The sequence below is a fragment of the Aquila chrysaetos genome, chromosome 5 (genome assembly GCF_900496995.4).
Source record: "Aquila chrysaetos chrysaetos chromosome 5, bAquChr1.4, whole genome shotgun sequence".
Classification (NCBI taxonomy): Eukaryota; Metazoa; Chordata; class Aves; order Accipitriformes; family Accipitridae; genus Aquila; species Aquila chrysaetos.
In genome coordinates, this window is record NC_044008.1 from 42,446,266 (window position 1) to 42,469,599 (window position 23,334).

At 43.9% G+C, this 23,334-nt stretch overlaps 1 protein-coding gene and 1 long non-coding RNA gene across 5 annotated transcripts in view; both read left to right on the forward strand.

Moving 5' to 3' along the window:
* The window catches only part of LOC115341118, a 30,172-nt gene extending 22,092 nt beyond the window's left edge, over nt 1-8,080 (forward strand). For 3 of the 4 annotated variants that reach the window (XR_003923288.1, XR_003923289.2, XR_003923290.2), the window contains 2 exons: nt 4,391-4,568; nt 5,348-8,080. This is a non-coding gene — a long non-coding RNA (uncharacterized LOC115341118). The remainder of the gene's footprint in view (nt 1-4,390; nt 4,569-5,347) is intronic. The other variant, XR_003923291.1, reaches the window with a different exon arrangement.
* Nucleotides 8,081-11,625: 3,545 nt separating this feature from the next.
* On the forward strand, nt 11,626-13,469 carry LOC115341117 (C2 calcium-dependent domain-containing protein 4C-like). The gene is made up of 2 exons (XM_030013468.2): nt 11,626-11,748; nt 12,044-13,469. The coding sequence occupies exon 2, from the start codon at nt 12,099-12,101 to the stop codon at nt 13,398-13,400; it is 1,302 nt and encodes a 433-aa protein (XP_029869328.1). The 5' UTR covers nt 11,626-11,748; nt 12,044-12,098; the 3' UTR covers nt 13,401-13,469.
* Nucleotides 13,470-23,334: the final 9,865 nt, after the last annotated feature.

Below are 23,334 nucleotides of genomic sequence, written 5' to 3' on the forward strand. Positions count from 1 at the left end.
GAATCTGTTATGGTCACGTGAGCCTATTTCTACTTTTCCCAGTGGGAATATGTGTGTGACAGCAATAACTTAAAATTGTTTTTCTTTATATAGTAATATCTGGCCATATGTTTAAACTCTTTGTGTTTAGGAGCAGTAGTTAAAAGTGTTTGTTTTCTCATGCCAAGGATTCCCTGACTTGGAAGGAATTTTGTCAAAGAAAATCCTTGCCTTTCTCACACTCTTCCTGCTTGCTGATGTGAGCCAGTGTTGTTCTCCAAGCACTTTTAACCTAGTTTGCTACACTTCTCTGGTTGTAAACCATTAATGGCAGATATTTAATGCTGGGGGAGGGGCAATCCACAAAATCCCCCAATGCTTCATCTTTATTCCAGGGTACAATTACAGTATCCTGTGACTTTTCTTCTAATTTTCTTTTAAATGAAATTTCAGTCATTCAGTTTCCTCCTGATAACAAAATTGTCACTGTCTGTTTTCATCCTTTCTTTCTGCTCCCCAAGACCAAAAACAGCACTTCTGCAAAATCTTGAGCCTTTTCCCAAAGTTGCCTGAAGTCTACAGGGCTCTTTACCTTGGGTCCTGGAATCAGATTCTTCTTACTGTTATCAGTTTCATTAACAGATTTCTTTCCCCCCCCGCCTGCCCTGATATTCCAAATTACTTTTGTTCTCTGAATATTCTTTGGGCATAAGGAGCTCTGAGATAAGGGAGGTAATCACAGATCATCTGTATGAAGCTTTGCAGGGTCTGGGCCATAGCAGGCCCTGTTTTTTAAATGGAGAGTAAAAAAGTAGAACACTTCCTCATTTCAGAAAATACTTCTGCAAAAACACACCAACTTAGTGGAGAGAAAACTACAGCCTAGCTTCTGAAATGCTGGGTCCTTCTAAAATGAAATTTTAGAAAGAGCTGTGCTGCTTCTGTATGCAGAAATGCTGAGGACAGAGTCTAAGGATGAAGAGTCTAGCTTTGAGCTTTGCTTCAAATGTACTTCAGCATACCAAAAGCAACATCTGTTTCTTAATTAGGTGCTGCTGATTAGCGATACCACTCTGAAATGTGTTCTACTTAAAGATGTAACTCTCACAATTACATGTCCTACCCATCAGGATGTTGAGGCCAACCCCATCAGTGTGCCACCTTCCTGTAGAAGAAATGTTCAACTAAATTTTACTACTCGGATGATAGTCTTCTGTTATTTGTGAGTTTTCTTTTTAATATTTAATCTGCAAGGACTAGGTGAAGCTGCTGGACTGGCTGGCTGTCTTAACTTTCTTCAAAACAGGAACATTTCCAAGTCAAATCTTAAGTCACATAAAGTCTAGGTGAAAGCTGATAGAAACAACTAGAGAGTCAGTGTATGTTGATCTGGAGAGGAGGAAGTCAGCCGGGGGCTGCTGTTCTTATGTGCTTCACACACCCCTGCGTGCGCAGCATAAGATCCCTCTACCTGGCAGCTCCCGCAGCAGAATTCCCCACCTAGAACTGGAGAGTGGCTCCCTCCTCCCCCCTGTTGCAGTGTCTGCCTGGGAACGGGGCTGGGCTGGGGCCCAGGGGAGAACACCCGGATTGCCTCCACACGCGGCTCCTTGGAGCTGTCTTAAGCTCATGGGCTCTCACAGCCCGTGGCAGCATGACAGTGTGGCCTGCAGGCAACCCTGTTTGTTGTTATCAGGGCTGAACCTAGAAACTCCTCCTCCAGTGACACCTCAGTCTTTGTAGCTCATGGCATGGGAAATATAGGGAAGTGATGTCTGCCAACACACCTGTTTTTAAACACTCTGAATCAAGATCTAGCATGTTTTGACAAGGTGAATTATCCTTTTGAAATGTCCTTGGCTCGCTGCCTCGTTCATTCTCATGAGCCTTGTTTGTACTAGCAGGTTGCTGCTTCAACGCAGCAACTTCATCTGGTGCATTTAAGCTTCATACGTACTGTACCTGCGGGACATGCTGCAACCAGCTAGGAAGCCCCAAGAACATGTATTTCAGGTGCATTAGAGCACTAATCCTTCCTCTCTTTTCAGTTTAAGGTTGTTTCTGATCTGTGCTCTTTGGGGAAGGACTCTCTTGCATGCCTGTCTGGGTGGGGGGAAATGTTATTAAGAACTACTTGTTTAATAAAACCTGCCAGTAAGTGTTCTGCGGTGCATGGATCAATGCTGCCACACTTTTGGAAATCAAAATCACCTTGTTGCAGGTTTCTGCATGACTATCGGACCATGGTATGGCACAGTTATAGAGGAAACTCCCACTATTGCTATTCGTGCGAGTCATGGGCCACGGCATATGGTGTCTAACTTGACAGTTTTAGCCTTGTGTCTTGAATGAAGATGACAAGTAGATAAATCCTAGGAGTTATTCTTCCAAAGAATAACTAGTGACATTGTAATGCCTGGTTAAGGTGGTAGTAGTAGTAAATTATCCATGTGATGATTCATAGAATCTTTTTTTGAGGAATAAAACAATGTATAAAATGACAAAAAATGGGCTCATGGATCCATAGCTTTTCTCAAATTTTACTTTTTGCAATGGATGTAAATGTATTTTATCAATGGTTGAAATACGTTCCTTCTGTGAACAAACATAGTGCCAGGACTGTGTACGAGGGAATTAAATTTGTTTTCTTCTCTCTTTAACCTTGATAGAAGTGATACTTACTGAATTTAAGTTTTGTGGAAACTTTGCTTTACAAAGCCTCATTTTTATTTGCAAATAAAAATTATGTTTATTTTTAATCTTTCATATTTAAATGTACTTAGAGCACAAAGAGGAAACAGAGAATAGCTTTTCTCAGTATGTGTGTTATTCACCTTACAGGTCAATATAACTTTTATATGCAACGAATTCATTTAGGATACATGAGAATTACCATGAAATTAGACTACATTAAGCGTGGGACCAAAGTGCAGAAAATATTCTTCTATCAAGGCTACCAGAACAGAAATTGTTGCATGACGTGCTTTGATATTTATGCTGTTGTTTCTAAGCAGGGAATCTGAAATGAACAATTCTTTGTAGATAAAGAGCAGCTAAGGACTTTGGGTTTACCTAGTTTGGAGAAAATGAGGCTGAGGGATGACCTCATTGCTCTCTACAGCTTCCTGAGGAGGGGAAGTGGAGAGGGAGGTGCTGATCTCTTCTCCCTCGTATCCAGTGGGAATGGTTCAAAACTGTGTCAGGGGAGGTTCAGACTTGACATTAGGAAGCATTTCTTTACTGAGAGGGAGGTCAAACACTGGAACAGGCTTCCTAGAGAGGTGATCAATGCCCCAAGCCTGTCAGTGTTTGAGGCATTTGGACAAGGCCCTTAATAACATGCTTTAACTTTTGGTCAGCCCTGAATTGGTCAGGCAGTTGGACTAGATGATCATTGTAGGTCCCTTCCAACTGAAATATTCTACTCTATAATTTATAAAGTTGCACTGCCTGATTTTTTTTTTTTTTACCCTGAGGAAAATATAAGCTATAATTCTCAAATTTCATTAACTGGGGTATATCCTGCTACAAGCCACAGCATAGTAACTACAAAGCCGTAAGATGAATGGTGGTCATTACTGCTGTAACACAGCACATCCCTGTGAAAAGAGCTGATCAGTTTGGTGGACTTTTTTTTCAGGAAATCCTTAGAAGCATTTACCTGGCCTAGTGGAGAGAAGCCTGCCCTGAACTGAAGCTGGATATATGTACTGAGGGAACAAACCACCCAAACCTGAACTCAATGCAAGACAAGGAATCCAGGTTTCAGGAAGGAAAGCTCTTTTATCACATTTAGAGATGTAGATCACCTTGCAGTCACTTGGAGATACAACATGACAATGGGGTGGCCTACAGCATGAGCTCTCCCACTCATGTCAGGTTTCTGCTTCCAGAAATCATGAAATGTTCGCGTCTTACAGACCTAGCCTGGTGGGTGAAAGCCCAGGCTATTTGCACAAATAAAAAGTCAATCTTCCACAACAGAAGAGTGACCTGAACACATCAGTCTGGGGGCAGTTCTGGGTCTGGTTTCACCATATCCCAGAATTCTTGAAAGAAACCCAGAGTGTGCAATACAGAGCTGCAACCCCTGGGAAACATCATGGGAATTTTTAGGTTTTCATCATGTTCAGCCCTATAAAACTTATGTGAAATATCTACTAACAATGCAGTTTATACACCGTTCCCTTGGATATTTGTTCCTTCTGTCTTGCTGCAAGATTTGCTCCCACCCACAGGTAGTTGTCCTCTAATGCTGTTCAGAAGAGTCAGATTTGGGGAGAAATCACTAGGCTTTCTTCCATTTTCAAGATAAAACATATCTAACCTTTAGGGAGAGTGTTTTTAAGTCCTTCTCATCATTATATTTGCTTGATGCCAAATCACCATCTTTTCTTTTTTTCTTCTCCAGTTCTGCATTGACAGAATACACCAGAAGGTCATTTAAAAAGTTGGAGAAGCTGTGAAGTCTCTGTTTGTGAAAATCAGTTGTACCCTAAATCCTACCAGACAGAACCGAAAAAAGCATTTCATGCTTGCTTTCACGGCTGCCAGTTCATGGCAGCATTGCCTCAACACTGCTATTTAAGGTAAGCTGCTACATCTTAAACCACTGCAACAGTGTGACTTACTTGTCCTCCCTAGCTCTAGCTACTGATGTTAAACTAGAAACTAAACTTCTTCCCTGCTAGAAGAACCACCATAGCATACCCCAGAATGCTCTGTCTCTCCTGACAACATATCCTTGTCTTCTCACTGTTCATCTCTGGCTTTGGCGTTCCAGGGTCTGACAGCCTGAATGCATGGCCAACCTACACACCTCTGTTACTGCCATGGCTTCAAGGATGTAGATTAAGGGCACTTGCAGAGTAATCTATGGAATGTAAATCTTTGTTTAGAGGAAATTCAATTTCCATTCTTTGTGTCTGTGCCTGCATAACCTGGCTGTGATCTTACAATTGGCCTGTCAGAGTGAGTGTACGTCCCTAGCAACAAAACTGTGAAATTATCTTCCTGATCAGATATCCTTTAACCATACTGATAATATGAATTCACTGGAGGAAGATCAGATGCTTTCCTGTCACCGTTAAGAATGGTGGCCTTGCAGATACAGAGACACCAGCAGACTCCTTTTAAGTCCCTCAGTCCTTTTCCCTTTTGAAGTTTAAGATTTAATCACAGAAAGTCACTGACAGGACAGCAATTTGCCAGGCCTTGACTGAGAGTCACACATTCTTCTTACTCCCAAGTAACAGAGCTCAAAGTCCCCGTTTTTTTCAGAGCAAGCAGTACAACCAGAGTTATTCTGCCCATCATATTTCTTTCAATTAAATAATCTCCCTCTCTTCTATTTTATTCCTTTCTCAAGCCAGTTCCAGCCTTCTTTAGGATCCTTTCATCAGCTTACCTAAACTGCCCAGGCTAATCGAGTGTCTGTTAAACCCTCTGAAGGTGCTAGGAAATCCACTCTGCTCTGCTGTTGAATTTCATCCCGGTTATCTGCGTGCAGAAGCTTGCTTTTCCATGTAATTGGCTGAACTGAGCAGTGAAGCTCATTTCTCTCCAAGCATGGGAAATGTAGATAATGAATTACCTGTTGTGTGGTATATTTCATGATCCTGATAGCCTTTAAAATATTTTTCTGGTTCCATTCTTTCCTACAGTGTTACAAGTCTGCTTGACGAAGTTATTGGCAGTCTTGTGTTCTCTATATGCCACTGTTGTGAAAGATGCATCTGTTTTTCCATTATTGTCTGAAGTGAGCTTTGTATGTAACAGCTCTCTAGTCCATTGTAGTGCTTATCAGTACCATGTTGGCCCACAGCATTATAACTACAGCTGAACAGTGAGCAGAAAAAAATCCTATCAATCCAATTAGAAACGCTGTCATTAAAACAACAGAAAATTATAACATTATAAAAAAAAGACTTGAACAACAAGAACCCATTTGAATCTAAGTAATTCTGTAGATCCTAAGGTAAGATAGTTCCAGCATTATATTCTAGAAAAAATGTTGAGGCTTTTTCTCAGCAATACTGGTACGCTTCAAGCTGAGTTTCAGTTTCTTATTGGCATTTTATGAGACTATTCAGTGTTTCCAGCCCTCACCAGGAATATTTCATAAAGATTTTCCCATGAGATGTCATTTTTCACTTTCACTGGACAAAGACAAGCCTGATAACCTGCTACATTGCATAAGCATATTGCTCCAGTTCATTGAATATTTGGCATTAAATTTTGATTTGTTCCTGAGTAAAATCCATGAAGCTGTTACATATGTATAATGCTTTCTATGATGTCTATGTTCTGTATAACCCTGAAACCTTCTATTTCTTTGTGTCTTACCTGGATTCAGGTGTCAGCTCATCTGACTGTTGTAAGAAGTATACAAGTGACCCACAGAAGAGAATCTAGAATCTGCTTATCCTGTTGATCTGAATTTGTACTGACTTTGTAGATACATAGGGAATACTGAAAAACCTTTTCACCCTCAAAAGTCACCCTGTTCCCCAGGCTCTGTTGACTGTAGGCACTTAAATCAGTGATGTTCATTTAAGTCAAAACTTTCAAATCTTTTCCTAAGGGAAGGGCAATGATAAGCAAGAATTAATTTTATTATCCAGTGAAGTTACCTTCAGTATTCAGTCAATGCAATCAAAGCCAGCGATCTGCTCTTCTTTGTGACCCGCTCCTTTTTTATAATAGAACTTGCTCTATGCCAGAATGTGCTCCCTTATTAGTGATGGTTATAGAAACTAAACTTCCACTATAAAATAGTAATTGTTTTTTATGCTTCACAAGTAGAATAAAATCTAGGCAAAACATTTCTGATGGATGTTTAGAATTACTAACTGCTAATAAGTGAATTAGATGTATTTTGGGAAAGGTGTTGAGTGTTTTTTATCATTCAAGGTAAAATCAGTACTAAACAATCTCTCATACACTAGCAGCAATGTAATCAAACAAGCTGATTGGGTAGGAAATAAGGAATGAAGCTAATCAGAAATGTATATTATTTACTGGTGAATGTTTATAGACAAACTCTTATATGTGCTTGAGAGAATGGAATAAAATGTTTCCTACATGATGGCATTTAAGCTTTAAAGGAGATGAGCAGTTTCAGAAAGGACGTTAGTCATTACTAGTAGGTTGCTTGAACACAGAAAATGCAAGAAAGGCTTAATTCCCCTTTTCATTATCCCCTATTCATTTTATCTCTTTTCTCCCAACCTTATACATATTCATGTCTGCCTAGAGGGTCCCTTTACACAGCTGAGCATGGGAATTGCTGTTTGTGAAAGTTAGACTCTACCTTCATGTTACAATGTGTGACAGAGAAAATGGACTGGAGCAGCTCATCTACTCCTGGGCACCAAATTGTTGCAGAGGAAAATATTTCTTTAATTGATTAAAATGCTAGACTGCGTTTTCCATAAATAGAATCTGAATCTTATTGGCCTTGGACACCATGCTTTATCTGAAGTATGTTTCATGCTGGAAGCTGGGTTTTGCATCATGGGGTTTTAAAATGTGGAAGCATGCAGGGAAAAGAAATTTAAAAAGCATGCAGGAAAAGAAATTTAACATCATGTAGACAAAATAATGAAAATATGTTTTCAGATTTGAAATAGACATAAAGTAGATACTGCATGGAATTGGGTGTTTTTCCATTGTAAACATGGAAAGGCATGTAAAGCCAAATGCAGTTAGATCCCTGTACAGTCCCATACTTCCGACTGAGAGATTTTTTTTGCTGACTTCAGTGGCAGTGGAATTAGGGACAGCATAACCTTCTTGGATTTTGCATGGCAAATGTCAGCTTCTCATCACAGGACCATGTAATATGCTAGAAAGACTGAATTTTTTAGTTCGTACTTTTAGATTTTTACAGTTCATACTGCTGTGACACAAGGTACTTGAGATATTTTGCATAAAGTCCCAAAGTACCTGAAGGGCCCTGCCACTCCTGTGCTCTTGCTGCCAAGCAGCACTCAGCCATCTGTTCTTTCATTTGTTCATTTAAAGGAGCATGGACACTTCTCATAAAGCTATGCAGAAATTTGCCTTTGCTGATGAGGTAGAATACAAGCTACTATATGATACAAAATTAGAGAAGAAAGATAAAGTTTTCAGATTAGATTTGCTGAATTTCTGTAACTACTTTGTATTACTACACAGGTGATGCAGAATGACCTGATTTAGGCCAGAAGTGCTGGGCAGACTGCTAATAGATATCTTTGACCTTTGTCAAAATGACAGGAATGAATCAATGTGCTATAAATTTGCTCATGATATCAATCTCTAATGAAAAAAAAAAAAATCTAAGTCCCTCTCAGTTGAGGTTTTTTTCAAGTAACTACAGCTGAATTGCTGCTGCTTTCCCTACGAAAATAAAACTGAACAGGGTTATTTACTCTCCCAGAAGCCTGTGGAAATTTTGTGAATTTTGGGTAGTATAATGCACTAACCCATTTCTGTTGCTTTAAGAGTGGCAAGCTGTTACGTGCTGTCTCATCCACGCCTGTCTTCCACGCCTCCCCCTTTCACAGCAGGGCCAGAAGTTTTTCTTTTTTATCTTCCCACTCATCTTGGGTGGACAAGGAGGGCTCCACCTCCCCTGGTGCACATCATCCCAAGGCCGTCAGCTCCTGAAGCACTCCTGCCTCTACCCACTGTAAACCACTGACCCGAGTGAAAGGTTTCCTCTTGCACTTCCAGGCCCTTGAACCAGTCAGTGCCATTGATGAAGACCTAGAAAACAGGTCTGAATTTGTGTCATTATTTCAGGCAGAGATGTCCTTTACCATAGCAGCTGCACTGGACGGGCCTTGCAGGTGTACAGGGTAACGACGTTCTCCTCCCTTTACAGAAATATGCTGCGGTCGTTCGTGTGTGTGTACGCGCAACATCCCCACGCTCAAGAGCTTGTAGAACTACCGCTTTTTTGTATCAATAACCGGGACGTTGCTGTTGTTTGCGGGAGAATGAAACAATTTGTAAGCTAGGCGCTGAATTAAAAACTTAAATCAGCTCAGTTAAACAAGAACGGCAAGCTTTCGCAGCCAGGGCTCTGGCGGGCTAGGTTTCAAACGTGTTTTGGCCGATGCCCATCTGTTGTCAACCTCAACAACCCCCCTCCGCACCGCGGGGCTGGCCTCCTCGGCTGCGCGGCCGGCAGGGGGTGCCCGGGGCCCGCCGTGGGGCCGGCCCCGCCCCGGCCCCGCCCCGCCCCGGCCCCGCCCCGGCCCCGCCCCGGCCCGAAGGGAGACGGCGCGGGCACGGTGGGACGTTTCCTGAGCCGGGTCGTTATGGCGAGTGAAGCCATAAAGGGCAGTAGAGAAATAAAATCGGTGCGGCACGTGAAGGCGAAAAACCCGGGCTTCGTCCCGTGTTGCTCGGGTAGGAGATTTCCTTCTGCCACAGCTTTTCCAGCCCCTGGCCAGATCCCAGGGTTTCACCTGTTACTGGCAGAGGAGTCGTAATAAAGCCTTGCCGCAAATTACATCCTTTCCGGTTTGAAAGTGGTTTATGGCAGACCGATTTTTTTTATAGCAACAGGAAGCCTTGTTGGCAGCATATTTTAATTATGCTCTGAAGCTAATCAAGGAAAGAGAAAACGTTTTGAACACAGGAAGCTAAACAGCTAATCATACGTTTGAGTGCCTATTTCCACGGGGGATGTACAAGTACTTAAGTGTTCCTGAACTCCCAGCACATCAGCAATCTGTTAAATGACTATAAAGTGCAGGCTTTATGAGGAAGGGGAGGATATGTACCACCCAATGTTAGGCACCTGCTCCCTTTGCAGTCACCAGAGGGAGAGAAGCAGCTGAGATCAGGAAACTCTCAATCACCCTCTGGAAAAACCCTAGCTCTTTCCACTAAGTGCAGAGAAAGCCTGAAGAGACTAAATGGAAACTAAGTATCTAAACCAGGGTGGCTACTTTATCTCACCACTGCCTGATGCTAGCTGCGGACTTGGTACACCTGAGGCTAATTGCCATATCCGAAGTACTTCTGCAAACTGTTACTGAAGGTAATAAGGTTCCCACTAAAAAGCTCCGTTTCCTTCATTTTTCTCTGGTTTTAGACTCAAATCTTTCTTTGGTATTAAAGGCAGAGGTGTATATATTGGAACGAAGCTCACTTACTCTTTGGAAGCTACATGGTATATAATGCGCGATGTCTAGTACTGTACTGCCTGGTCTGAGTGCGTAACAGCTATGTGGCACACATTCTGCTTCCCACAGGAGAGCATCCCAGTGTCTCCAATAGCTCCACTTCTATGCTGCTGAAAAGTGTCATTAGCTGGGGAAAGCTCAAACCCTCTCTGGAAGCCTCTGAATCAGATTGGGGATTATTTGAACCACACCCATAGCAAGTAAATCCATTTAAGTAAACTGCAAAAGCACTGACATCTGAAATGTTACTAGGACATTTGGGGTGTCCTAAACCTTTTTACAAAGCATGGCAGAAAGAATTTTCTCTGATTTGAATCACTAGAGGATTATGATGAAAGTGAAGCTTAACTGGTGTAAAACAAGCAGGAGAGAGGCAAGGCTCAGACCCAGAACGTGCATGTTCCCAGCTAAATCTTTCAGCGGGTTCAAAATGTTCCCTGCCCCTGTAACCCACTTTGTTTTCTCTGAGCACACCTTGTCTATTATTTCAAGCACTCTGTAAACGTGAACTTGAGCTCTTCAGCGGGAAAAGGAAAGACAGAAAATCTCTTGTCTACTATCGCCGTGTTACAGGCGTACAGCTTCAACTGAATATTTAGCCAACCTGTTTGGCAGGCCTTCCTGGCTTTGCAGTTAAGATTCCTATTTGCAGCTTGCAGAATAGAGTTTGCAGAGGTCCGTCCAAGTTCTGCTGCATTGCACAACTGCGGTGAGAAAGTTCATGGATCCCACCTGGCTCTGTGCGCTGTCTGTTAAGTGTCACGCATGCCTGTGCTGTTGACATACTCCATTTCAAGGTGATTTGCCAAAGCGTTTTCTGCCTCGTTTTTCTCCTCGCCGCATCTGCGTTCCTGTTTCTGTTGTTGCTCAGAATCAGCGACAGGGCACCGGGTCAGGGCTCGGTTGTCTCATGTTCTTTGTGGACAATGGGGCGGGGGCACACTTTCAGATGCAGAAAAGCAGCCAAGTTCTTTTCAAACGAGCTTGAAAAACCGCAATCGCCGCTTCCTACTGCTCTGATGCGGGAAACCTGCCAGGATCTCGAGAAGAAAAGCAGCACCGAGACAATTCCGCTTTTGTCCTGGGTCTCGAAACACCTCGGGACGCCTCCATAAAGACGTTAATCGAAAAAGAAACTGGAAGGAGCGGGGGCTGCTTGCCGTACGGCTGCCTTCGGCCACCCCTGCGAGCGCGGGGCCGGGCGAGGGCAGCCCGGTCCCGCCGCGCTCGCAGGCGGGTGCCAAGCGCCGGGCGCAGCTGCAGCTCCGCGGGGGCGCCGGGCGTTCATCAAAAAGCGCTTCTCCCGCGAAAGGCTCGTTTGGCGAGATCCCTCCCTAGGGACGTCCCCGGCACTCAGCGCGGCATCCCTCCTCCTCCTCCTCTCCTCCGCCTGGGAGCAGGGCGCGGGAGGCGCGGCCGGCAGCCCCCCTCCTCCTCCTCCTCCTCCTCCTCCGGCGGTGGCGGTGGCGGTGGCGCGGGTGGGAGGTGCCCGGCGGGGCTAGAAAAGGGCTGGCTGGGTGCCCCGGGGGCTGTTAGCAGCGAGAGAGTGAGCGCTGCTGGAAGGAACAAGTGGCTGGCACTTGGCAAGGTACGTCCTCTGCTAGGCGAGAAGTATGGGGAGGGTGGGGGGGTTATCGGAGAGGGACGTTTTCCCCTGGTAGTGACTCGATACCGTTTTATCTCTTTAGTGGTTTAGTTCTGTTCTTGCGGCGAAATCCCTTCGGCTTCGCTAAAGATAGTGTGCTGGGCAGAGGCTGTTTTGAACCTGGGGATTGGCTGGGCTTGTGCCAGTCCTGCCTGGAATAGCATCCTCCGTGTCTTGCTTGGCTGTAGTGTGTCCGCAAAGGATGTTCATGTACTTCTGCGTCTCTGTGTGTCTGCAGGTGGATTTGTACTTAAAGCTTTTCCCCTTTGAGGACCTCCTGCCCAGTTATAGGGATGTGGTTCTTGGAAAAGATCAGAGCATCACATGAAAACGGCAACCTCCCTAGCTCCTCCTTCCTGGGACTGCCACCTGGCCAAAACCTGCCTGAAAAAGCTCGACCGGGGGCTGCTGCTTTTCCTAATGTCCTCACCCCTGACAGAATCCCTGAATTCTGCATTCCCCCCAGGCTGACCAGCTCTGGCCCTGTTAAGGGCACTGGCTCTCACCAGGACTGCTGTTTAGAGGACGCAGATCTTAATTCTTCTGACTACAGCCCCAGCTCTTCTTTGCCACACCTCATTCAGGTGGAAAGCGCTGAAGAGATCCCAGCTCTGGAGGAAGAAAGTACCAACTCGGACCCGCAGTCCCAAGCAGCGCTCTCCCTGCCTCACTTTCCCAGAGCCCCCACTTCCTATGGATTCTGCACTTTGCTGGAGAGTCCCCACACCAGGAGAAAGGAGTCCATCTTCCATGGTAATCCACACAGTGCTCTGCCCAGCCTGATGCTGTCTCGATCCAGAGCTAACACATTCAGTGGCAAAGGGAGTATGTCTAATCCCATTGCTATCAGCTTTGCTTCTGTGAGGCTGCCTCCCAAGCATCTCTCTCTGCACAGGCAAGGCGCCTGTGACAGCGATACTGCCTCCTCCAGTGATTCCTCTCCTTTCAGCTCTCCGCTTCTCAGCAGGTCATCTCCCAGATTCTGCTCCCTGATCAAAACACGAAGCCAGGAGGGATTGCTCTGCCGAGCACTGAAAGCCAAGAACAAATCCAGCATGGCCAGGAACAATTCCTTCTCTACAGAGGAGAGCAGCTCCACCGATAACAGCCCCAGTGCCATCAGGCGGGCCTCGGAGGGGCTGCTTGCCATGCGGAGCTTTAGCATGTCCTGTTCTCCCATCTTTCCCCTGGACCTGACCCACAGGCGGGAGAGACTAGTGGGAGAGAGTACTGTGGTAATGGACAAGGGAGGCATGTTGAGGCTCTCGACTGAATACTGCTCAGAGAATGAAAGGCTGCGGATCCGTCTGATCAGTGCAGAGGGTTTATATGATGACTCTGTAGAGCCCAAAAACATAAACTGCTGTATCACCTTCTCTCTGGTGCCAGGGAAAACACAGAAGCAGAGGAGCACTGTCATAAAGAAGAGCAGGAACCCCATCTTCAATGAGGACTTCTTTTTTGATGGCATTGCAGAAGAGGAGCTTTATAGCATTTCTGTAAGGATGAAAGCAATGAATAAAGGGTGCAGCATGAAACGGGATTACACCTTAGGAGAACGGGAATTGTCTTTAATGAGTATGTTGTCAGTGTAATACTTCAAATATTCTGACAGACTAATTGTGTCTCCTGAAAGTTTTCTATGAAATAAAGTTTTGGGTTGACTTTGGTTTTTTTAAAAGAATACTTTAAAGCACTGTGTTGCTTGGTATTACTCTTATGCTGTTGTGCCTTATCTTGCTGCTTAACACTTCAAACTCTGTGAGGTATTTGCAGTTAAATTAAAAGGTGGCTGTGGAGCAGACCTTCTGCCTGTAGAGTAGGAGACAAGGGCTAGTTTGCCTTTATCCTAAAGGATTAGGTGGTTACCAAGTCAAAGCTGTTCTTGTTTATGGCTTTCAGGGTGCGGAAGGGTTGTTTTTCACTCACTCTGGTCCCTAAGCAGGTATACAGCTTGTGCATACAGTAGGCACTGAACTCTGTTGCAGCTCCCGGGTACTACATCACTTAAATAGGCCATTTTGACAGCACTCATGTTTACGGAAATGAATGTTTTAATGTGTCCTATATGTGAGAAGGGGGGGAGAGAGATACCTAGTTTATGTGGGAATCAGCCCTTCTCCTACAATGGGGGTGGAGGATTTGGACTCCCAAAGCAGGTGTAGGTTTGTGTTGAGGATAACAAGATCAGCTTCTGAGCAGCAGCTAAAAGCTGCTGCCGGCGGGGCTTGCTTTCTCTCCACAGACCTATACTATAGACACTGAACAGTGAGGTGGCTCCTGCCTGGAGTCACAATGGAGTGGGTGGTTGCTGCAGCGAAGTTAGCATCTTCATTTACCTTTCCTTTCAATGGTTGATTTCGCAGCTGTCAGGATGAAGTTGCCAGGTAATTTTATTTTGGTCAGGAATGTACCTTGGAGGTATAACCCTCAGCAATTCAGCTATCAAACCCTTTCTGAAACTGAAGCAGAATGGGTAAAATATCAACATGGCAAGGGCAAAGGGTAGTTTGGGATCTCTGGGTTGAATTCCTGCTTCAGCTAATGACTTAGTGCATACCTTGTTCAAGTCACTGTGATAAAATTAGGATAATCTTTCTCTGTCCTGTACCAGCAAACAGCGAGTGGCTGAGGCACTTGCTTTAGCACCACGAGAAACACAAATGTGCAGAGCTCCTGCATGCTTGAGGCCACCTTCCTTTTTTTTTTTTTTTTTTTTTCCTGCTGAGGTGGACTGGGAGCTAGGTAGAACAGATAAACTCATACAAACTGCTGCTGTGCACGTGGGAGGAGGCAGAAACTCTGTCTTGAAAGTCCAGGCCTGTTGCTGCCTCCCTCGATTAAGTTGCAGGCTTCGTTATGTGAGGGTAGATAAGCCTTAATGGAGGAGCAATCCACCCAGGCACGGGGCACAGAAAAGGAAGGTTTTCTTTTGTGTTCCCTGTGAGGCTGTAGAAACAGGGCCTTGCTTGTGCCAAATCTACAGCTTAAAAGCTCTTCCAAAAAGATTTCTAGCAGATCGTCCCTCTGCCCTGTTCTGGCAAGAGTATAACTGCCTGCAAATCATGGGAGGTCCTGGTATTGCTTGGCCACTGAATCATTTGATTCTGTTTCAGACTTAAGTACCCCAGGAAGGATGTTTTTCTTTCTGATGGCAGAAAAAGTCCAAAGGATGTTAACTGTGACCATGCGTGCTCAGAAATGCCCACTGCTAATCCTTGATCCAGCTCACGTGAGTTGCTTCTAAAAACAGAATCCTCATACAAAGGACAACTTGCATAGGAGAATGGCTGTGGATATTCCCAGAAGCTGATTAAAATCAAATGGAATAATAATCCCTTTGTGCTAAAGGAAAGAATTAAATATACTGACGCACTGCACAGCTGGAGGTGATGCACCGAGCCTTGTATCCTTCAATCTGGGCAAACTGACTATAAGGGAAAACCTAAAGGAAGTGAGGAGAAGGGAAATTAAAATAAGTTACTTCAAGGAAGAATCAATAATGCTGCAAAAAATTAAGCACACTGCATTGGTTATTGCATGGGGTCTCCTGAAAGAAGGCAGAGGCTCCCTCTTCAGGCTCATCACTCATCCACCATCACATTTTTAGTTCTTGGGACTTAAGGTCTCTTCACAGGTATACCCACACGGAGAAGGACGCTGAGATAATACAGAAGAGAAGAGTTATATGTGTCAGAGGATCACATACAGTCACACTACAGTGGGTATCTGTCTGCCCTGTGATAACATGCCATGCCAGTGCAGTACTGCAGGGACACGGAATGACAGAGCGGCTGAGGTGGGAAGGGGCGTCTGGAGACTGTATCGCCTGACTCCTGCTGAAAGCAGGGTCAGCTCCAGCAGGTTGCCCAGGACCACCAGTTGGGTTTAGAGTGTCTCCAAGGACAGAGTCTCCACAGTCTGCCTGGGAGCCCTACTCCAGTGTTTTACCACCCTAACAGTAAAAAAGTTTTTCTTTCTGCGCAAGCGGAATTTCCTGTATTTCAGTTTGGGCTTGTTGCCTCTTGTCCTGTCACTGGATACCCCTGAGAAGACCCTGGCTCCATCCTCTTCACTCCCTCCCATCAGATATTCGTACACATCAATGAGATCTTCCCTGAGCCTTCTCTTCCACGGACTAATGGGCATAGTGTAGTTACTGGCATAAAAGAGAAGTGCTTGTAAAGTCTCACCCTTCATCAGGCAGGGAAGGAGTTAAGTCCTTGGAGAAAGTCCTCCCTTCCTATTGTAGGAAAATAGGTTTCCAGCTGGGCTCACTTAGACAGGTATTTAAAGAGGTGAAAAGTGAGCTGGTTTTGAGGCTCTTTAAACAATTACTTATTTCTGAGAAAGCCTCCCTACAGAAGTTTGGTGACAGGCTTGCATGCTAGAGGGTGACTAGCTCCTTCAGCTGAAAGTAGCAGAAGACTTGCATGCCTGATTCAAAGGCAGAGTTTAAGCCTGGGAAAGCCAGACTTTGCCTATGTTTCTCTGGTAAATAATCTAACTTCAGGGTTTTCTGGATAATTTTCTTCTTTAATATGAGAACTTTGAATTAAGTACCTATTCAGCTACATTAGTCAGACTCAGGACTAAGTATGACTGTAACACTAGATGGAAAACAGTTTTGGTCCATGTGAATGCATTTTAGTGTATCTTTTTACAATATGGGTATTTGATCCCTTTCAAGCTTTAGGCTGTTGCTTATCAGGGTGTTGTTCTTATTAGCAATGCAAAGCCATGATACAATTTGAACACTTCAATTTGCTTGAATGTTAGAGGGCATAGGACTTGTTTTCTTGTGCTCTTAGAGGTCAACTACGCTGTAAGTGGTGAACTCCTACAATACTGCCTATGCTGCAGCTGCTTTCCAAAAGCGTCAGCTTTATTGGGGCTATTACGTAAAACACCTGCATAAGCAAACAAGAAGGCAACTGGATACTTCAGCCTGGAAAAACTCATGATGCTTCACTGCTTATATGAGAGTCAACAGCAAGGAAAAAAAATCCACCTCCTGGCATTAGCAAACAGCTACTCAGAGTTAAGAAATACTCTCTTCAGAAGTTTTCTGAATTTCTAAAATACCACAAAAATATGGTAGCATAAATGACTCTCTCAAGCAAAACCCCTGTTTTGGGGTAGCCTGATCAGCTGTGTTCAAGAGTGTTCACTGGTTGGAAGATCACCTCTTAATTTCATTTTTAAAAAAACCCTGACAATTGTTTGAGGAAAAGAAGGTCTTTCTGCCAAGATCTTGGACTCGTGTTTTGCTAAGCAAACATTATTTGTTTCAGCTGCACTGGAAGTACTGCTTGTGCTGGCCTTTTCAAACGCAGTTATTTTAAGTGTGCCTCCTCAATTCTGGACAAATGTTACTGTAAAGCAAGTCTTATGTCCTTCTTCCCAGAAATCCAAGCAGGTTATACTCAAATACAGTTTGTGGTGCCATGTACTCTAGTACAGTAGAGTAAAATGCAATTCCTATAACTGTGCTGCTTTTCAGGTAAAGTTCAGGAATAGTACCAAGGGAAGCAAATAACTATGACCTAAAAAGCCTAACAGGACAGATGCGTAGACTGGGGATTAGGCAGCACAGTGTCTGCAGTATCAAATTCCATTTATTGCACCACTTGTTCTAAGCTGCTCCCATTTCTCAGGCTGGCTCTGGAGAGGTACTGCTGAAAACGGCCCCTGCACCACCTCCAGGTGCCTTCTCTGAGGGGGCTCTTTGAGGAAGCTGGTACTTCTGTTCCTGCTGCTTGGCTTTTCAGTCAGCCATAGTGACCGTGGTGAAAGACTGAACATATGATGAGGCCTAATGGGCAAAAAATTCTAGTTTTTAGTCTGACTATTAATTGCTTGGGTAACTTTTTAGTTTCCTCAGAGAACTGAGGAAAGAACAGCTGGCTGAATGTCTAAATTTGTCAAAAGCCTATTTTTGGGTTGCCAAGCTACTTCCCCTAGGCTGGGGAAGTTGTGTTGGAGAAATCTATGTAAATTGGATTTCTCAGCATAAGGACCTCTGTGCAGGACTGCTGGGGAGGGCATGCCACAGGCTGTGTGCTCGCTGGGCCGTCCCCCTGCTCTCCAGTGACTCCTGCCTGCTTTGGAGATGGGCAGCTGTCCTGCACCTAGGTTAGAGATCTTCTGTGCTTGCATAGGTGGCTGAATTGTTGGGCATGATATTTGGACAAGGTAGGAAAGGTAATGAGTCACATCTATTGATAGCTTTTTGCAGCAGGATGTTTGACTAAAACAAACAGTAGCCTTACGCTCACAAAATGAATGGCATAATTAGATGCTATCTGTTTTCCATTACTATGTGCTCTGAACAAAAAAATGCATGTAAGATTAATCTGCGTATTTAAATGAGATGGCATTTCAATACAGACTTAATGTTGATGACTGTCACTGAAATGTACTCTAATATCATTATTAATAGTGTCTTAGAAGACAAGACTAAAATTACGCCGAATGATCTGTCCTCATAGTGGGGGTAAAATGAAGTCTGATTTTGCAGAGTGTCTGTGAACTAACCTAATTTGCATCAAGGTGATTGATATCAAACACAGGTGGCAGGAGGGGACAAAGCTACAGATGCACGAAACCAGACCTCAGCCTGGTCTGTGCGCAGCGTCATGCTGCTGCAGAGGGGGGAAAAGGCGCTACGTTCTTCTTGGTGTATCGGCCCGTTGCGGGCTAAGCAAGTAATGTGTTTTATGCTGCTGGTTCTTTGCTTTTAGGGGATCCTTATGAGAGGAAAAGAGCTTCCAGTAGTTTTTTGCTCCTGTCAGGAACGGAAATGGCTACAGCCCGGGTTGCTGGTGGTATGTGACAATTGGGGTGAGGTATCGGGAATTGAGCAGAGTCCCAGAGATGAGAGGAAGGGTCCAACAAACAGGAGTGAAAAGAATTAACAACCTCTTTTGCCTAGATAGCACCACAGGTGACCAGACAGCTCTGTTTTCTGATTTAGTTATTCCTTCTGCTATTACTTTTCTATTTCTGGCTATAAATGTTCTAATGCTGCAAAATTAGCTATCTTGAGTGGTACAGTGAGAACCTGACCTTGTCAAGCATTGCATGTACTAGACAGGAAAGCACTGAACAAGATTTTCCAGCTTGCTTCCTTTCTGTTAAATCTTAATGATTTTTCTACTTGCATTTCTCAGCCTCTTTAGTGCCAAATCAGGAAGCATTTGAAGGAGCACAAGGTGAGAGAGAAAGTTGGCTGAAAAAACCTTAGAGCTGGTTCTTTTTAGTGAGAGGGCCAGCCAAAGCTCTGGGTCTTCATCACATTGCTATGTTGAAGAGGCATGTACAGGGAAGCAAGTGACAGCCCGTCTGTTTAAACTGTTGCTGTGAAGTACAGGAGGTCACACCAGTTTAGTGTTCCAATGCTTGCATCCCTACATGCTGTGGATTTTGTATGGCTATGTCTCACCATGTTCCTCAGCTGTCTGTAAGGAAGAGCTCTTCCCTGTCTTGACATAATAGGTGAGAAAGACATTGAGAAAATCATTCAGGTAAGAGGCTTATGTTAAAGGTGCTCATTTTCTGACATGCAGAGGCAAAGGATGAGATGAGGTAGCTTAGAATAGCACTGCATGAATTCTCATGATGATTTCTATCATCCCTTTATGAAAGTGTACAGTTCCAGAACCTGAAACCATATAACTTCAATCTTTGCTCTGGTTTTGGTGTTGTTTTTGTTTTGTTTTGTTTTGTTTTTTTTGTCAAACCTTCCTGTGCTAACCATTAGCTGTTTCCAGTGAGCAATAAACCTGAAATTACCATACCAGTAAATGTAATAGCAGTAACAGATGCTGTCTTGAAATGCCAGAGCCAACTTCTGTCTGTGTGAGGTTTCTCTGATTTCACCAGATTATTTAATTTATGTAATTGTGATTCTAGAAGATACCCTGGTTGTAAGCATGTGTTACTTGACCCCTTCTGGCAGCCCAGTGCCCATAACAGAGCTGTACCTGCCAGAATTGCTTTCTGCTGAGATCCCAGTCATTACATTTTGCAGAACGAGCTGGGCACTGGGCACAGCTGGGTTTTGCAGTGCTGGATGCCAGAGCTGCAGCTGAGCTGGAGGCCCCAGCACTGCTCCTGCTTGTACTTGAACAGCATGACAAAGCTTTGGTGTTAAAGACAGGCTCAGCACAACCTGCTGCCCAGCCTGTAGGGATGGCTGTGCTGAAGCTGAGACTAAATCCTGGAGTTGAAATCAGGGTGGGGGGGCTTGGGGTGGTGGGGGATCACCTGTAAAGCTTGTTAAAGGCAAATAGCTCATGCTGATTGTTGGCAAAAGCAATGTCACCAGTGATGAAAAAGTGACTGTGGTAAATGCTGACTTTCACACCTGTAATTAGCTTGCTGTCAAAGCTGATTCCAGCCAGTAATTCAGCTGTGCAGTCTTGGATCAGTTGGTCTGTGGGGGAAGGAGGAGAGTCAAGCCTCCATAGGTGATTTTTAATGGATGAGAAAAGTTGTCTCAAATCATAGCTGAGGCTTTTCAGAGATGCGATCTAAGCTTGGTTAGCCCAACTCTGTTCCTGATATTCATTGCCTCAGATCCTGAAGCAGCTAAGCAGGCTTTGAATTCACCCTTTGTGGAGAGCGGGGCAGGGAGAGATCTGAACAGGCAGAAAGCACAAAACAGCAAAGCGCATGGTGATACACTCTGCCCCTCAGTGGGCTGTAGCCTCAAATTCATGGTGATAGTACTTGGTCAGTGTCAAATGGTCTCTTGGCTTATTGCTGTGTGTAAGGAGAGTTGTTTTTGCGCGAGTAGCTCAGCAGTGCAAGATTGCCTCATTTGATGCTACAAGCGAGTGGTCCTTGGGACTTGCACCCCTTGTCTGCTCTCAGGCCATAGGGCTGGTAGAAGTGAATGCCATCTCCAGCAGGGAGTGTCCCTTTGTGAGGGGCTCAGAAGGTGTCACCTGCAAGATTTGCATCCTGAATTTTCCCAAACACAAGACCTGACTAACCTTGTTCTCAAAACAAGGTTAGAGTGAAATATAACCTAACTGCAAGGTGTGTTTACAGGGCTCTGATATACTGTGAGTTTGCCCAGTGGCTGTGTTTGTCCTGTTTGTACCTGTCAAATGATGTGATTTCCTGAACTAGTGTGAATTGGGTAACTGACTTTTTGAAATTAATTTTCATTAACAATACAGGTCAAAGTCTGGCTAAGGTTAGAAACATTGTTAGGAAATTAGCATTAATTTATGAGAAGCTGCATGCAGTGGGATTACTGAGAAAGGGATGTATACACACCAGAACTTAAACTATGCTACCTAATTACCAAGTTTCCAGGTAAACACCTCTTTCCTCTCTCCTTGCCCAGAGGTAACCGGTCTTCTTGTACCTATGAAAGAGCTGTGGAGCAATAGCTGATCTTGTTGTCAACTAAGACAACAAAGTACTTGGCACATCGGGGGGGTAAGTGTTTGTCTGCCACGTGTGCTCCATCAGTGACAGAGGACACCTGGGTTGGGAGTGGAGGTGTTGTCAAGTGGGGTGCTGTAAAGGAGAATATCCAAGTAGGTGCAACTGGCTCCAGAAACATCTCCTCAGATAGGGTGCTTATCCCTGTGCCCTGACAGAGGATGCAATGCATCTGAGAAATCATTTTGCATTTTTACTTTTAAGATAAAACTTCTGATTTCTGTTCAGAAAAGTTCCTAGACTATTCTACAGCTTTGTTGCTTATTAACCCAGCTGCCTTTGTAGCAGGATGCTTTGCTGGGGTATGTACTTCATCTAGAGGAATCTGAAACAAAACCATTAGTATGAAAAAGTTGGTAAAACTGAGAGCTATTCCTAACCCACTGGGAGCGTTCGACATTATCCAAGTCTGCATAAAACTTAAGCACAAATCTAATTCAATAGTGGGTTTCCTAAGACTTGTGCTAAATATTTCTATTGGAAAGGAATGGGCACATCTAGTAAATGTAGACAAAGAGGTATGTGAAGCATCTGGAATATTTTTGTATTGTTCTAAAAATGCACATGGCTTCCTTTAGCCATCTGCTTTAAAGATACTTTACTAGGAATGAATGAGTTAAGGTTGCCTCAGGGATGGGACTAGATGGAAATTAGGGAAAACAGACATGTCCAGCTGGCAGGAATGATTTGTCACCCTTGGAAATTACTACATGGGCGCAGGAGAAGATGAGGTTTTAATGTTGAAGGGCCCACGGGAACAGAACACTTAAGAATTGCACGAATATGAAGGGAAACAAAGGGATATTTAATCTGTGGGACCTTTTTAAAGGTCAAAATGCAGCATACTCTCAGGGAAGTTACTAGAAGAAAAACTGATAAAGTAGAAAACCAAAACATGGGACTAGGAGTATCAGTATGGAGCTAATCTGCTCCACTTATTTGTATTTCCACTCAGTGTTTGTGTTGTAAACAAATACTATTTGAAGACTGGGTACCACTCATAGTTCACTTTTTCTTGATAAGAACTCTTTTTTTTTCTAAAGAAAACCAGCCCTTGTTATGGCATTGGCCCATGACTTTTTGTCAACTTCAGAATCACAGAATAGTTGAGGCTGGCAGGGACCCAGAGATCACCTAGTCCAACCCCTTGCACAAAGCAGGGTCAGCTACAGCAGGTTGCCCAGGACCATGTCCAGTCAGATTTTTGAGTATCTCCAAAGGATGGAGACTATACAACCTCTCAGGGCAACCTGTCCTAGTGCTTGTCCACCCTCAGAGTAAAAAAAGTTGTGACATTTTTCTCCTCTTCTTCCTCTTGTGTTGTCTTATGTTCAAATGGAATTTCTTGTGTTTTAGCCTGTGCCCATTTCCTCTTGTCTGTTCTGATAGCACTGAGAAGAGTCTGGCTCCATTTTCTTTGCTTCCTCAAATCACACTTCCCTTGTTCCTTTTATTCAGTTTCACCTTGCAAATACAGAAGACTACTTTCCTGGATGTGTTTTGCTAATACCAGAAAAGTAATGTAAGATGTCTTGCCCCTCTTGGCTTTCTTAAAGTACTACAAATATCTGTGGGCTGATCCTGCTTAAATTAATGCAAAGGGAATCTCAGAAGAATGTCGTAAGTGCCAAGTTAAAAACTTCTAATACCCATGTGAGATGTATCATCATCAGTATAAAATGCAAGTATTGGAAAACTAAGTGAGTTAAAACCTGAAAAACTGAAAGCCTTACACATCTACTTGTAAGATATTGCAATATTAAAGCCTCCCCTTCCATTATTCACCTGTAATGCAGAACTTGATGCTTACAACTGAAATCCAAAATTAGTAAAGTGTGACCCATCAGAGGAGCACAAGGCAATTAACAGTCTCATTTCTTATTGAAAACAGGCACCTTGCAACAATGGAGGAACTAGAAAGTCTATAGAAAAAAAGTACACAAATGGAGTACAGCACAGAGATGAGTCAGACTGGTGTACTAAACACTAATAAAAATCATTGCTGATGTTTGTTTGCATTCTATATGGATAAGTCAGCAAATATTGAACTATCTGGACTGTGAGAGAGTT

Bases quoted from the DNA above. Each gene is read 5' to 3' on its own strand.
- LOC115341117 (XM_030013468.2), top strand. From the start codon at position 12,099: ATGTGGTTCTTGGAAAAGATCAGAGCATCACATGAAAACGGCAACCTC.